At 44.6% G+C, this 16023-nt stretch overlaps 1 protein-coding gene across 1 annotated transcript in view; it reads left to right on the top strand.

Annotated features, from left to right (window-relative positions):
* LOC139407631 (voltage-dependent R-type calcium channel subunit alpha-1E-like) overlaps positions 1-16023 on the top strand; it is a 138791-nt gene that overhangs the window by 110648 nt on the left and 12120 nt on the right. Inside the window, exons 17-32 of the mRNA XM_071151463.1 lie at positions 175-244; positions 414-531; positions 637-704; positions 813-904; positions 4728-5612; positions 5833-6071; positions 6244-6355; positions 7722-7851; positions 9270-9329; positions 9636-9742; positions 11931-12027; positions 13222-13382; positions 13541-13678; positions 13807-14008; positions 14587-14751; positions 15555-15665. Of these exons, the coding sequence (XP_071007564.1) occupies positions 175-244; positions 414-531; positions 637-704; positions 813-904; positions 4728-5612; positions 5833-6071; positions 6244-6355; positions 7722-7851; positions 9270-9329; positions 9636-9742; positions 11931-12027; positions 13222-13382; positions 13541-13678; positions 13807-14008; positions 14587-14751; positions 15555-15665 (2755 nt within the window). The remainder of the gene's footprint in view (positions 1-174; positions 245-413; positions 532-636; positions 705-812; positions 905-4727; positions 5613-5832; positions 6072-6243; positions 6356-7721; positions 7852-9269; positions 9330-9635; positions 9743-11930; positions 12028-13221; positions 13383-13540; positions 13679-13806; positions 14009-14586; positions 14752-15554; positions 15666-16023) is intronic.

Raw genomic sequence — 16023 nt, 5'->3', positions numbered from 1 at the left:
GACAGACATTGCCTGGCCACTGGAATACAGAAAACTAAACAGACCTTGGAAAACTTTCCCTTCTATTACCCAGAAAAGGAAAATTCAACAACTGGTTTCTCTGTCTGGGAAGAAATAATCATTTAAAATCTTGGCTCAACTCAATGTCCTCTCGGTCTTCCTCTTTCAATGCAGGTTCATCTTTGAAGACTACACTCCTACAAACTTTGATACTTTTCCTGCAGCCATCATGACTGTATTTCAGGTCTGGCCCAACTCAATTGTTTTGATTTTTGTGTTTTTGATTTAGGAAGCGATCCGTATGATTGACCGGAATCAAAGTTTTGCATGTGGAAATCTTACATTGTCAGGAACCTACAGATCTACATGTGTATCCTGTCTGAATGTTGGGGTGTGTGGTACGTCTTATCTAGATTCTGACAGGAGAAGACTGGAATGAGGTGATGTACAATGGGATCCGCTCCCAGGGAGGAGTGAAGTCAGGAATGTGGTCCTCCATATACTTCATTGTACTCACACTCTTTGGTAACTGTATCCTTTCTCAGCCAGAAAACCACTTTGCCTACTGCGTATGTAAGATGTGTGGATTCTGTAGATTATTTGATCGTTTTAGGTCCTTGACATGACTGTGACCAGACACGCTGTTGAATGTTTTCTTGGCCATCGCTGTGGACAATCTGGCCAATGCCCAGGAACTAACCAAGGTCAAACCTCCTTTCAAAAATGTACTAGTCTTCTCACAATTGAAGATGATAGCTGCTCTCAACAACACCAGTGATTTTCTAAAATGTTCAATGCAATCTTATATTTAGGATGAAGAGGACGAAGAGGCTGCTTTCAATCAGAAACATGCTCTCCAGAAAGCAAAGGAAGTAGGGGCCATGTCTTCCCTGATGTCATCAGAGTAAGTTGTGTGTACCCCTGCTGCCTGTTCCCCTTCCTCTCTGTCGCCCTCAGGACTCAAACAGACTGCTAACTAACAGTACTAACAGCCAACATTAAAGGACGAGAGGGATTGAGGCTGAGAAAGTTTCACTGTGTGCAGTTTTCTTACGTAGTGCTATGCCTTGGAATTAGGGTTTTGCAAAAGGACAGGGGAATTTCTCTTGTAATGCATAAGAGCCCCAGGTTTAAACTAGATTTGATTCTAGTTTGTGTTACTGGTTACTTGATTTAGTTAGTTTGATCTAGGTATAGGCTACTGTAAGTGGAGCTGTATTATGGAGCCCCAGACAGTCGTAGAGACCTTCATAATGAGTTCATATCACCATGGCTACCAGCAGGCTTCCTAGTATCTGCAGGGATGAGCCTATACCATCGTCATAGAGACAGCATTACTGGCATCAAAATTATTATATCATTCCCATGAGAGAAATTTACTGCAGTACTTAGGCTCCCTCATTTTCACAAGACATTATGTTTTTAGCATTATGTTTTTAGAAGAATTACCAAGTATTGGGAATGGTATGGGTTACATACATACATCTGAACAAGCCAATTGGGTTACAAGAGATGAGTCATAAAGTAATGTTATTTAATCAAAGCTCACAATATTGATTTCCTATATGGATGGTCTGCCTCACAGAACATACAGGACTCCCAGTCTGTCTGGTGGAAATGCATGTACATGCACATGGTGTAGCATAGCGTGGGGACACACTATGTTACAAGATGAGGACACGCTATACTACAAGATGAGGACACGCTATACTACAAGATGAGGACACACTATACTACAAGATGGGGACACACTATACTACAAGATGGGGACACACTATGTTACAAGATGGGGACACACTATGTTACAAGATGGGGACACACTATTCTACAAGATGGAGACACCCTATTCTACAAGATGGGGACACACAATACTATAAGATGTGGACACACAATACAAGATTGGGGACACACAATACTACAAGATGGGAACTCACTATACTACAAGATGGGGACACACTGTTACAAGATGGGGACACACTATGTTACAGGATGTGGACACACTATGTTACAAGTGGGAAACACTATGTTACAAGATGGACACACTATACTACAAGATGGGGACACACTATGTTACAAGATGGGGACACACTATGTTACAGGATGTGGACACACTATGTTACAAGTGGGAAACACTATGTTACAAGATGGACACACTATGTTACAGGATGGGGACACACTATGTTACAAGATGGGGACACACTGTTACAAGATGGGGACACACGATGTTACAGGATGGGGACACACAATGTTACAAGTGGGAAACACTATGTTACAAAATGGACACACTATACTACAAGATGGGGACACACTATGTTACAAGATGGGGACACACTATGTTACAAGATGGGGACACACTATGTTACAAGATGGGGACACACTGTTACAAGATGGGGACACACTATGTTACAGGATGGGGACACACAATGTTACAGGATGGGGACACACTATGTTACAAGATGGGGACACACTATACTACAAGATGGGGACACACTATGTTACAAGATGGGGACACACTATACTACAAGATGCGGACAAACTATACTACAAGATGGACACACTATGTTACAAGATGGACACACACTTTGCTACAAGATGGGGACCCATTATGTTACAGGATGGGGACACACTATACTACAAGATGGGGACACACTATACTACAAGATGGGGACACACTATACTACAAGATGGGGACACACTATACTACAAGATGGGGACACACTATACTACAAGATGGAGACACACTATGTTGCAAGATGGGGACACACTATGTTACAAGATGGGGACACACTATGTTACAAGATGGGGACATACTATGTTACAAGGTGGGGACACACTATGCTGGCAAGATAGGGACACACTATGCTGGCAAGATGGGGACACACTATGCTGGCAAGATGGGGACACACTATGCTGGCAAGATGGGGACACACTATGCTGGCAAGATGGGGACACACTATGCTGGCAAGATGGCGCTGACTGACATGGTAGCTCTGCTTCTAGCTCCATAGAGATATAGTGTGCATGTTGAAAATGAACAGCATATTGCATGGGCATTCAAACCACATGAGCGGAAAAAGGCATTTTTAAACGTTTGATGGTTAAAAATGTTGGTCTCATGCTGTGCAGCATTTGTTCTCCTTGGCATTACGTTAGTACAGCAGGAGTAGATGTTAGCGGAGCTTTGGTGGATGCTACAAATATAACCAGTTCTATTCATTGCTTTGTGCAGAATTAAGAAAGTAAATATTTGTCTAGATTCATCCAGTTTGAGGTGTAGGGATGGATCTGTGATTTTTGCAGGGTCCCTTAATATAAACCTTCTGACATATTCAGGGTCAGGCACTTGTCGAATCACATTGATGAGATTTAAATAACATAGAGTATCCCGGCGTCTGTGTTTGGAGAAGAGTCTTGAACTTTGGTTGTATTGCATCATGTCTGTGTTGTTTGGGGTGAAATGTTTTGACCGTCTATCTTCCTGGGGCTCTTGCACAACTGACTTTCAGAGCATGATGATGATGATGTTGACGAAGTGAAAAGGGTTGTAGCTTGTCTGTGACTTCTGCCCTTTGGGGAGCAGAGGGTGCATGTCTCTCTCTGACCAGCATGACCAATGACAATGTGACCCTGGCACAACTTTGGGGACGAGAGCTGCGCGCATAATGCAAACTGACATGTTTGCTTTGCCTAAACAATCTGTCTTTGCTATGTTTGTGCCAATGAAGGCCATTTCTGTGTTTTATTCCTGTACCATACTGTATCTCTGAATGTCTTTAACTTGTCGTACTTCCTGAATATGTTATATGTTGCACCTGTTGATGTTAATGTTGTTCTCATTGTTCTAATACTGCGACCATCCTGTTTGTCATGTTGTGCTTTGCTTTCCTCGAGGCACACGCCAAAACATTTAGGCATCATTCATTTGGTTGAATAATTCATAAGGATTTTACTACCTGGTAAAACAGAGAATAATGATTGTGTCTATACAGAAATACAGTAGATGTACATACTGATACTGTCCATTCAAATTGACAATGGCCTCTGTAGAGTCTTGCGTTTTGGACTGTGTCTCAGGCTCTGTTTTGTCTCTGCTCACAAAAGCACTAATGTCTTGTTTTCAACCAATCGCTTATTGATAACACGGACCACACAAGAGTACAAGTACGAGTAAGTATTAATACTGTCTGTTCATTTCAATTTCAAAACAAACTGCCTGATTTTCTTAACTGGGTAAATCTTCTATTCTCATTTTATTGCATTCCTTGTTTTACTTCCAGAATCTTACAGTATTTGGCTCTGCATTTTATATCAGTTCCACATCTCCCACTTTCATTATACTGTAGTTATTATAACTTCCTAGTTACATTTTGCTTAATTTACCACATAACATCTTCATTGATCCAGTAAATTGTTTTCCCTTCTAAATGCTTAATAAAAATGCAGCATCTTATTTACCAAGCTTTGAAAATCAGACTAGATTGCCTTTTCTCGAATGTGTTCCAACTGCTCACTGGTTTTGTACTAATGTTTTATTTATAAGTGTATGTTTCACAAACATTTGTATACAAGCTAGCATAAGAAATTCAAAAGCAATTCTTGCACATTTTGGAATTGGTTTCAAATGAAGAATAGCACTTGCAGCATTCAGTGTATATCACTGCTATAGAGTACTGTGTTGCTATCTCCCTTACTACTCATCCTGACAGTGTTGTTGTCCTCTCTCCCAGCAGGAGGAGGAGACCCTACCTGTATAGGAAAAGAGCGATACACAGGAGCCGGCCTGCCTACTCTCTGGAGGAGGCTGAGAGCCTCGCCGAAGGGCCCCCATGCCCGCCACTGAATTCCTCTAACTCTTTCATGTCCAGGAGGGAGAGGAGTAGACGGATGACCATGTCTGTGTGGGAGCAGAGAACCAGCCAACTGCGCAGGCACCGGCAGATGTCCAGCCGAGAGATTCTCTTCAGCAACCCCAGTGAGGAGCAGGAAGCGCCCCCTGGCTGTCCCCACCACCTCAAAGCAACAGGCACACCCACAGGCAGCCTGAAGCTGGCTGATCCCACGGCTGACCCTAAGGACTTCACAGCTAAGCCCCCAAAGCCCATGGAGATGCCCCTAGAGGAACCAGCCCTGTCCATGGGTGTCCCTGAGCCCCACTTATCCAGCCCTTTACCAGAGCCACCCGATCCCACTGACACGCCCCTGCCTGACCCCCCCACGTCCACAGCTGTGTTCATACCGGAGCCTACAGAATCTGAGCCATGCCCAGAGGGCAAGCGTGGCATCCCCAACCACTGCCACCAAGGCTTCAATGGCCGCAGGAGCCCCTGGTTGAATGGGGAGAGAAGGCAGAGAGCGGTGCGTAAGTTCCGCCCTCCTGCTGGTGACACCCTGACCACTGACATGGAAGGCATGAGGCTCAGGAGGCCACAGGGCACAGGGCATTGTGAGGCTCAGGCTGGGGCCAGAGGCCTGGACTCACCTCAGGCGGAGGGCAGCAGTCGCTCTGTCAGCATGGAGAGGAAGACCCCAGAGGACCCAGTGGAGGAGGTGAGGAAAGACGGTAACAAGGGAGAAACCAGCCAACCTTCCAAGACCAGGGAGGCTGAACACAGGTGAGGAAGAGCTCACACTGATGTACAGCTAGCTCTATTAATTCAATGCATAGTAGACTGTTTGTATAGTATTCTGTAGACTTTGTTTGTAAAGTGTTAATAGTCAGTATTCTCCAATTGTCAATGTATCAGACTTCAGGGTGCCCTAAATACAACAAATCCCCAGTGAATCCAGACTCAGAGTCTGGATGTTGTTCCTTGTCCCTCTGCTCTTCCACAGACAGAGGGACCATGATCAGACTGGGGGTCCTGAGCTGCAGAACAGGGAGGAGGGTCTACAGTCAGATCCACCCACCCTGCAGCCATCTCAGGCTGCAGTTCTGGCGCTACCAGAGGGCCCCACAGGAGACAGTGAGACCGATAGCAATGCCACCACTCTGAACCAGTCCCCTCTGAGTTCCAGTATCGTCATCGAGGTGACCGATGTCCAGTTGTCACTAGAGCTCACCCCCATCACAGGTAACACCATCAAGGGTGTCCTTATTTTACATTCAGTGTACTCTAATCACATTCCATAGTTCTGCTGAGAGGTGTATGAAAGCCTTTATCTCATGCGGGGTAGGAGATACCCCTGATATCACAGCATGGTACCACAATCAGAGTAGCCACCCACATTATCCACCTCTTCCAGGCAACAGTAAAGATGTGGAGGCGTCCAAGCCTGAGAAGAACGAGGAAGAGGTGGCCAACCCAGTCAATACTGTCACACCTGACAGTATGTTCATCTTCAAACCTGACAATCCGTAAGTCTCCCTCTGCTCTTCTCTGCTCCTCCTATTACATCATCCTAATGCCATCCTCCCTTCCATCATTCTAACACCCTCATCCCTAGCGTCATCCTAACACCATCATCCCTACCGTCATCCTAACACCATCATCCCTGCCCTTATCCTAACACCCTCATCCCTATCGTCATCCTAACACCATCATCCCTACCATCATCCTAACACCCTCATCCCTACCATCATCCTAACACCATCATACTTACCGGCATCCTAACACCATCATCCCTACCCTTATCCTAACACCCTCATCCCTCCGTCATCCTAACACCCTCATTCCTACCGTCATCCTAACACCATCATATCTACCATTATCCTAACACCCTCATCCCTACCCTCATCCTAACACCCTCATCCCTACCGTCATTCTAACACCCTCATCCCTACCATCATCCTAACACCCTCATCCCTACCGTCATCCTAACACCATCATCCCTACCCTTATCCTAACACCCTCATCCCTCCGTCATCCTAACACCCTCATCCCTCCGTCATCCTAACACCCTCATCCCTACCGTCATCCTAACACCATCATATCTGCCATCATCCTAACATCCTCATCCCTACCATCATCCTAACACCATCATCACCACCATCATCCTAACACCCTCATCCTTACCGTCATCCTAACACCCTCATCCCTACTGTCATCCTAACACCATCATCCCTACCGTCATCCTAACACCATCATCCCTACTGTCATCCTAACACCATCATCCCTACCGTAATCCTAACACCCTCATCCCTACCTTAAACCTTACACCCTCATCCCTACCATCATCCTGACACATCATCCCTACCATCATCCTAACACCCTCATCCCTGCCCTTATCCTAACACCCTCATCCCTATCGTCATCCTAACACCATCATCCCTACCGGCATCCTAACACCATCATCCCTACCCTTATCCTAACACCCTCATCCCTACCCTTATCCTAACACCCTCATCCCTACCGTCATCCTAACACCATCATCCCTAACATCATCCTCACATCCTCATCCCTACCATCATCCTAACAACCTCATCCCTACCGTCATCCTAACACCCTCATCCCTACCGTCATCCTAACACCACCATCCCTCCCATCATCCTAACACCATCATCCTAACACCATCATCCTAACACCATCATCCCTACCAGCATCTTAAAACCATCATCCTCACCATCATCGTAAAACCCTCATCCTCACCATCATCTTAAAACCCCCATCCTCACCATCAAACACAGGCATGATAGAGGTAGACACAACACCCATTTCAGTCCTGCTCTGTCAGCTGTCTCTGTTTCTCAGTCAGAGTGGTTGTGTCCTCTGTTCCATCTCTAGGATCCGCCGGGCCTGTCACTATGTGGTGAACCTGCGTTACTTTGAGATGTGCATCCTGCTGGTGATCGCTGCCAGCAGTATCGCCCTCGCTGCAGAGGACCCCGTTTCAGCCACCTCCGACTGGAACAAAGTAAGAGCCAGTCTGGTCACTGGGCTTTACATGGACTCAACAGATGGCTGTTTTCCTCTCTGACCTTGAGCCTCATTGTTCTAACAGTCCTTCTCCACAATGGTGGTTAGGCTATTGTCTTTGACGTGTGATTGCTTTTGTTTGGCTTAGTTTCCCTGTGCTGTACTATCTTCTCACAGCATACCGTGAGTGCAAGCGCACACTCGTGACGGGGATTGTGTCTGCGTCTGTGCTTGACGCTGTCTCTGAGTATCGCTGATCTCACAGGGGGACAGCAATATTAGAGTTGTCACTCTCTGCTCACACTGAAGAGCCAGATAGAGGAGGGTGATGGGGGGTATAGAATTATCACATCACACTCCCTACTCCCACCTCTGGTTTAGGCTCTTCATACGACTACAAATCAGACAGATAGCACAAACAGTGTCAATCTAGTACAATCTGGAATTCTGCAGCATTTCTATTGGCGATGCCATTGTTTTGTACTTCGTTGCAGACGTTCCTTGAGGTAAAAAACAAATCATTGGGAATGTGTGCCTGGGGTCTCATATCAGGCCCTGTCCTAGCTGAGCAGCTGGAAGACTGAAAGAAAACATTACGTTAATTGCTTTGTGAAGGTCTCCCATGGTGACTTGATGGGGTGGGGCTTCTCTGGATGTTGCTGATTGATGCAAATCGAGTTGGGAATGCAATGGGCCTGGTGACACGCTAAGAAGCTAATCAAAGCAGAAATCCATCAGCGGAGAAGGGCTCCACTTGAAAGCATCATCTTCCAAAGTCTGAAATAGAAATAGAATTCCCTCCGGTTCAACTTAATCAGTGTGACCATTATAGAGAGAAGTTGGTTTCCTAAAAGGGCAATCTGTCCCCAGTTCAGCGGTGAAGAACAGATGCAACACATTAAGCAGAAGCTCTCAGTCTCTCTCTCTGATCTGTCTCTCTCTCTGTCTCTCTCGGATCAGTTTCTATCTGATCTGTCTCTCTCTGATCTGTCTCGATCTGTCTCTCTCTGATCTGTCTCTCTCTAATCAGTTTCTCTCTGATCTGTCTCGCTCTGATCTGTCTCTCTCTGATCTGTCTCTCTCTGATCTGTCTCGCTCTGATCAGTTTCTCTCTGATCTGTCTCGCTCTGATCTGTCTCTCTCTGATCAGTTTCTCTCTGATCTGTCTCGCTCTGATCTGTCTCTCTCTGATCAGTTTCTCTTTGATCTGTCTCGCTCTGATCTGTCTCTCTCTGATCTGTCTCTCTCTGATCAGTTTCTCTCTGATCTGTCTCTCTCTGATCTGTCTCTCTCTGATCTGTCTCTCTCTGATCTCCTCTAATGTTAATGGCAAGGAATGAAATGTTCTTCCTCATCCCCTGGAGTCCAGTTTTGTAATGGATGTGTTAATTTTTTTGTCTACTTTTTACCCCACAGGTTTTGCGTTACTTTGACTACGTGTTCACAGGTGTCTTTACCTTTGAAATGATAATAAAGGTGAGTTATAGAACAAGTTAATAGAACAAAAATACAGTATTCTTAATTCAATCAGCAAGGATCCTGTATTAAAACATCACCAAATGATGTCATATTGACATGCTATAGGTCATACCATACGGTAGCAGAGTCAGTTGGATTGGACAGAAGGTACATGAACATGTTTGGCATAAACTGTTAGTCCCAAGAAAATGTAACGTCAGATAGACAGAATATATTGTATTTAGCTAATTAACAGTGAGGCAAATGCAAATATTTAGCACAGTTCTGTTTTCAAATCATTTAACAAGATGTATTTTTTGACAGATGATAGACCAGGGCTTGATTCTCCATGACGGCTCCTACTTCCGGGACCTGTGGAACATTCTAGACTTTATCGTGGTGGTCGGAGCTCTGGTTGCCTTCGCCCTCACGTGAGTCATGTGACCTTGCATAGTTTATAACTTCCTGTGTAGTGTACATTACCAGTGTATACTGCCACTGTAGTATAGCACTGTGTTTCACTCCGTTTTGTGATATACATGTTTCTTCCATCCTGAGATATACATGTTCAGCATCCGTGTTTTTCTCTCTGTCGTCCTCTGCTCCTGTGGATTGTGTTTGCTGTGGGACTGCCAGGAATGTGCTGGGGTAAACACTTTCTTCACTTCCTTTCCTTCTGCTCTCTTCAACAGGATTCTATGTGTCCTCTATAGTTCATTACATAGAGTGCCTTCACAAAGTATTCATGGGGCGGCAGGTTAGCCTAGTGGTTAGAGCGTTGGGCCAGTAACTGAAAGGTTGCTCGATCGAATTCCCGAGCTGACAAGGTAAAAATCTGTCATTCTGCCCTTGAACAAGGCAGTTAACCCACTGTTCAGATGCATCCAATTTCCTTAGATCATCCTTTAGATTCCACTACAACTTTAGTGGAATTCACCTGTGGCCAAATCAATTGTTTGGATATGATTTAGAAAGAAATACACCTGCTCTTTCCATGACATAGACTGACCAGGTGAAAGCTATTGATATCACTTGTTAAATCCACTAAATCCATACAACCAAAGCAATGCTTGTTAAATCCACTTCAATCAGTTTAGATGAAGGGAATGAGACATGTTAAAGAATGATTTTTAAGCCTTGAGACAATTGAGACATGGATTGTGTATGTGTACCATTCAGAGGGTGAATGGGCAAGACAAAATATTTAAGTGCCTTTGAATGGGGTATGGTAGTAGGTGATAGGCACACTGGTTTGAGGGTGTCAAGAACTGCAATGCTGCTGGTTTTTCACGCTCAGCAGTTTCCTGTGTGCATCAAGAATGGTCCACCACCCAAAGAACATCCAGCCAACTGTGGGAATCATTGGAGTCAACACGGGCTAGCATCCCTGTGGAACGCTTTTGATAGTAGAAGCCCTGATGAATTTAGGCTGTTCTGTGTGCAAAAGAGTGTGCAACTTAATATTAGTGAGGTGTTCCTGATGTTTTGTACACTCAGTGTAAGGTCCCACAGTTGACAGTGTATGTCAGAGAAGAGACTATACCATGAAGTCCAATGAACTGAGATATAATTGTGATGAGGCAAATATCTGGGGAAGGGTTTAAAAAAATCTAAAGTGTTGAACGTTTCCATGAGCACAGTGGTCTCCAACATTGGGAAATGAAAAAAATATGCAACTACCAGACTCTGCCAAGAGCTGGCCGTCAGACCAAATTGAGCAACCTGGCAAAAATGTAACTATTTGGCCTAAATGCAAAGCGCATTCAGGCCAGATAGTTGGAGGTAACCAGGCACAGCTCCTCACCCTCTAACACCATCCCCACCGTGAGGCATGGGGGTGTCAGCATCATGCTTTTCAGCAGCAGGAACTGGGAGACTAGTCAGGATAAAGAGAACAATGAATGGGTCCAAATACAGGCAAATCCTTGATGAGAACCTGCATCAGAGTGTAAATGACCTTAAACTGTGGCGAAGATTTACATTCCAACAGGACAATGACCCCAAGCATACAGCCAATGCAACGCTGGAATGGCTTCAGAACAAGAAAGTGAGACATTGAATGGCCCAGCCAAAGCCCAGACTTGAATCCCATCTAACTTACCAGAGCTTGAGAAAATCTGCAAGGATTCCCGATGTGCAAAGCTGATACAGACATACCCAAGACGACTCAATGCTATAATCGCTGCCAAACATGCTTCTACAAAGTATTGACTCAGGGGTGGGAATAATTTACTGTAATAGCGACTAAATCACATTAGCGCATGTTAGCTCAACCGTCCCGCGAGGGACACCGATCCTGTAGAGGATTTATGTAAATGAGATATTTCTGTGTTGAATTTTCAATAAATTAGTCAACATTTCTAAAACATGTTTTTACTTGGTCATTATGAGGTATTTTGTGTAGATGGGTGAGAAAAATCCATTTTGAATTCAGGCTGTAACAGAACAACATGTGGAATAAGTCAAGGGGTAATGAATACTTTCTGAAGGCACTGTACATGTATCTTTCTAATCAGAAATGTAAAGCACAGTAATACCTCTCCTGTAATAAGTAACATGGTTAGCTCAGTGTTAAAGTGAGTTCAACAGGTTCTTCATTCTACGTGTGTCTACTTGTAGAAATAATAAAGGACGGGACATCAAAACCATCAAGTCTCTTCGGGTGCTGCGCGTCCTGAGGCCCCTGAAGACCATCAAGAGACTACCGAAACTCAAGGTAACCCTTTTCTCAGAGATTACTTCCCATGTTAACCGTGCCTCTGTAACAGATGTGAAACGGCTAGCTTAGTTAGTGGTGCGCGCTAAATAGCGTTTCAATCGGTGACGTCACTTGCTCTGAGACCTTGAAGTAGTTGTTCCCCTTGCTCTGCAAGGGCCGCGGCTTTTGTGGAGCGATGGGTAACGATGCTTCGTGGGTGACTGTTGTTGATGTGTGCAGAGGGTCCCTGGTTCGCGCCCGGGTATGGGCGAGGGGACGGTCTAAAGTTATACTGTTACACCTCCTCCAGTCTGAGGGATAGACTACATACGAGACATATCAAGGTGTTCAAAGGTGAGGTAATGTTTATGTGTGGTATGATGGTATCAGGTGAGGGCAGAAGCCACTGTTAAACAGGTGGTGATGACTTTACATCCATTTAGTCACACCTGTTTCCACAAGAGGGTTTCCATGAAGCAGAGAATCAGTCAGAGAGAAGATTAGGTGATAAACCTGAGCGTTTGATCATGAAAACATTTAGTCACAAATTGATTTCCCAAACCTCACACATTCAATTTCTGCTGTGGGGAAGAGTGTCTCTGTCAAACCTGGAGGAAATGAGTTAGACTGATAACTTTGTGAGTGTACCAGGACGGTCGTCAGTCAGGTGCTACCAGAACAACTGCAATCAATAGACCTGATTATCCTGAGACTGTAAAGTGAAATAAAGATCTACAGAATAATACAATACTCTTCCAGTCAGTCATGTCACAACAACAGTTTGGGATCATTTTGGACAATTGTATGCTATTTATACCACTTGAGTTAGAAGTCACCCTCAACAAATCAGACACTATAGATGTAAGATCTTAATTTGAGCCAGTTTGCTACAGCAGGAAACTAATCCTGCAGCAACAGGAAATGTTAATTATTATGTGGATTACAATGAATTACATTTTTTGTAGTGGTTGCTAAATTCTTCGTTAGAGAAAATCAAGTCTGAAATTTCAAAGTGTAAATTACAAACTTCAGAAGCCTTTTCAAATCTCAAATAAACTACATGTTTTAAATGTCCTCCTGCAACAGGTTGATCAAATTAAGATCCTACATCGGTAACTGTACGAAAGATAAACCCCTACAGTTTTAGCGTATGTCTGACTTTTTTTGCTGTTAATTGCCCTCCCTCATCCTTCGTCCTCTGTCTGTGTGTAGGCAGTGTTTGACTGTGTGGTGACCTCTCTGAAGAACGTCTTCAACATCCTCATCGTCTACAAGCTCTTCATGTTCATCTTCGCTGTCATCGCTGTGCAGCTGTTCAAGGGGAAGTTCTTCTACTGCACTGACGGATCCAAAGACACAGAGAAGGACTGCCAGTAGGTGTCTGCTGAGCTGCCTGCATAGGGCCTTATAGAACACTAACATAATTGAAGTGGATGGAGACCTATTGGAGACCTACAGTATTGTCATGTTTTCTAGTTTCTTTGTCCACTGAATGTCCATTGTACACTGTGTGTCTGTCTCGTCCGATCAGGGGCTTCTACATCAACTATGAGAAAGACAAGCAGGAGGTGAAGAGGAGGGAGTGGAGGAGACATGACTTTCACTATGACAATATAGTCTGGGCCCTACTCACTCTGTTCACCGTCTCCACTGGGGAAGGCTGGCCACAGTAAGTCTCACTCTCCATACACACTACTCACTATGTCATAACTGTACATAGGCTAGACTGAAATATACTTCAGAATGTCAGTGTGGGTGTCCAGTGCTGAGCACAGTGTGATCTGTGTGTCTGTCCAGGGTCCTGCAGCACTCTGTGGATGTGACAGAGGAGGACAGAGGACCCAGCCAGGGCAACAGGATGGAGATGTCCATCTTCTATGTCATCTACTTTGTGGTCTTCCCCTTCTTTTTCGTCAACATATTTGTGGCTCTCATCATCATCACCTTCCAGGAGCAGGGAGACAAGATGATGGAGGAGTGCAGCTTGGAGAAGAATGAGGTGATTGAGTCAACACACACAAGCATGCGCGCACGCACGCACGCACGCACACACACACACACACACACACACACACACACACACACACACACACACACACACACACACACTTTACACAGAATCCTCAACCAAACGAAATGTAACAGACATTCAATTTGAAATGTAGAATTTCCAGTGATACCATACAACACACCAGCTCAGTGTAAGTGTTAGTGATCTGGTTTGCTGGTAGAATGTAGCAAACGCATCAAAATGACGTCGTCTGTGCATTTAGACTTAACTTGCTCGGTCTTGACAGGTGATTACGTAGAGGAGCACACTGACTCATGGAAAACACTAGGTAAATATACAGGAATAGTGAGAGTTCCCCTTCAGACACAAAGTCTCTCCCACCAGGTATCCCTCAGCCGACACTGACCAGAATGTTCCCAGCAGTCCACATAGCAATGTGTCTACTTCAAGGATCAACTATAAGGACTTTCCCAGAGCTAGCTGCTACATACTGTACTTAATCCCAGGCTATTTCCTGCACAACAAACTGTTCTTCAACTTTATTTCTTGTGTGTTTTCCCTTACAGAGGGCTTGCATTGACTTTGCCATAAGTGCCAAACCCCTGACCCGCTACATGCCTCAGAACAGACAGACGTTCCAGTACCGCCTCTGGCACTTTGTGGTCTCCCCCTCCTTTGAGTACACCGTGCTGGCCATGATTGCACTCAACACCATTGTCCTGATGATGAAGGTGTGGATAATGATCGTATACAAACAGTACATTCATTTACACCTTGTTCATTATCTCTAATGTACAACCTGACCCATATGCTGAACTAATCCCATTTATAAAGCCTAATAGCAGTCCCTGTGGTGCAGAAGGTATTATGGAGCCTGTTGCTGTACCTCAGGGGTGTCAAACATCTGGCCTGCAAGGGGGGGGACTATATTTAGCAAATTATCTAGAGGACCAGCTGTTGCAGATTTTGACGCAGAGGAAATATAACCAATTTTCAGTGCGCCCCTCCGGGCCTCGTTGAAGACCGAATTTGGCCATCGTGGCAAAATGTATTTGACACCTCTGCTGTAGCTGATTGGGTTGTAAGATGCATGTCCCTCTACCCTGTGCTGGGCTCTAGCTAACGGTCTGGGTTTTTTCCATCCCGTGAGCATTTCATTTATTCAGAGAAAAAGCCTTCGGTCAGACAGAGGGAGAGAGCCATCAGACAGAGAAGAGGATGACTCAGCCTTTATTAAATATTGATCTATGTCCACCTGCTAGTATTTAACATGCCCTCATTAACTCTGCCTGTACAACTCAGATGAATTACTCCTTTTAGCCTCAGCTCTGCTCAATGTTTCGCTATTTACGTATCAGAGGGAATCTGCCATTAACCTGTGGCTATAGTTCTATAGTTGCATGGTGGTTGAGCAAGATGGTGTGTGTTTGGGTTCATTGTGTCATTTGGGGTTATCTGTGCATCCCAGTAATTTGGAGTAATTCCTATTGTGTTTAATGGTGTCTCTCTCTTTCGCTCTCCTATGTGGTGGTAGTATTACTCAGCCCCACCAGTGTACGAGGCTGTGCTGAAACACCTGAACACAGCCTTCACTGTGCTCTTCTCTGTGGAGTGTGTCCTCAAGATCATGGCATTTGGCTTTCTGGTGAGGAAACAGTTTAAACTTACAGATGTAGGATCTTCATTTGAGAAGTTTCTTGCTGAGACTTTTCCTGCGTGGCAGGAAATGCAAACTTGTAGTGTACTTGAGTTTTAAAAAGGCTTCTAAAGTTTCTAATTTCAGACTTGATTTTTCCCTAACGAAAAATGTATCAACCCCTACAAAAATGCCCATTAATTATAATCCACATAATAATTCACATTTCCTGTTCCTATTTTCCTCCTGTAGCAAACTGGCTCAAATGAAGATCCTACATCTGTACTGCCCATAACATCATGATCTGATGCTGTGTGCAATGCTGCTAACATCTACTGACTGAAGTATGGATGTTTTCCTCTCTTTT

The sequence above is a fragment of the Oncorhynchus clarkii genome, chromosome 4 (genome assembly GCF_045791955.1).
Source record: "Oncorhynchus clarkii lewisi isolate Uvic-CL-2024 chromosome 4, UVic_Ocla_1.0, whole genome shotgun sequence".
Taxonomy (NCBI): Eukaryota; Metazoa; Chordata; class Actinopteri; order Salmoniformes; family Salmonidae; genus Oncorhynchus; species Oncorhynchus clarkii.
The sequence above is the reverse complement of the archived record's forward strand: the minus strand, read 5'-3'. Positions and strand labels throughout refer to the sequence as shown.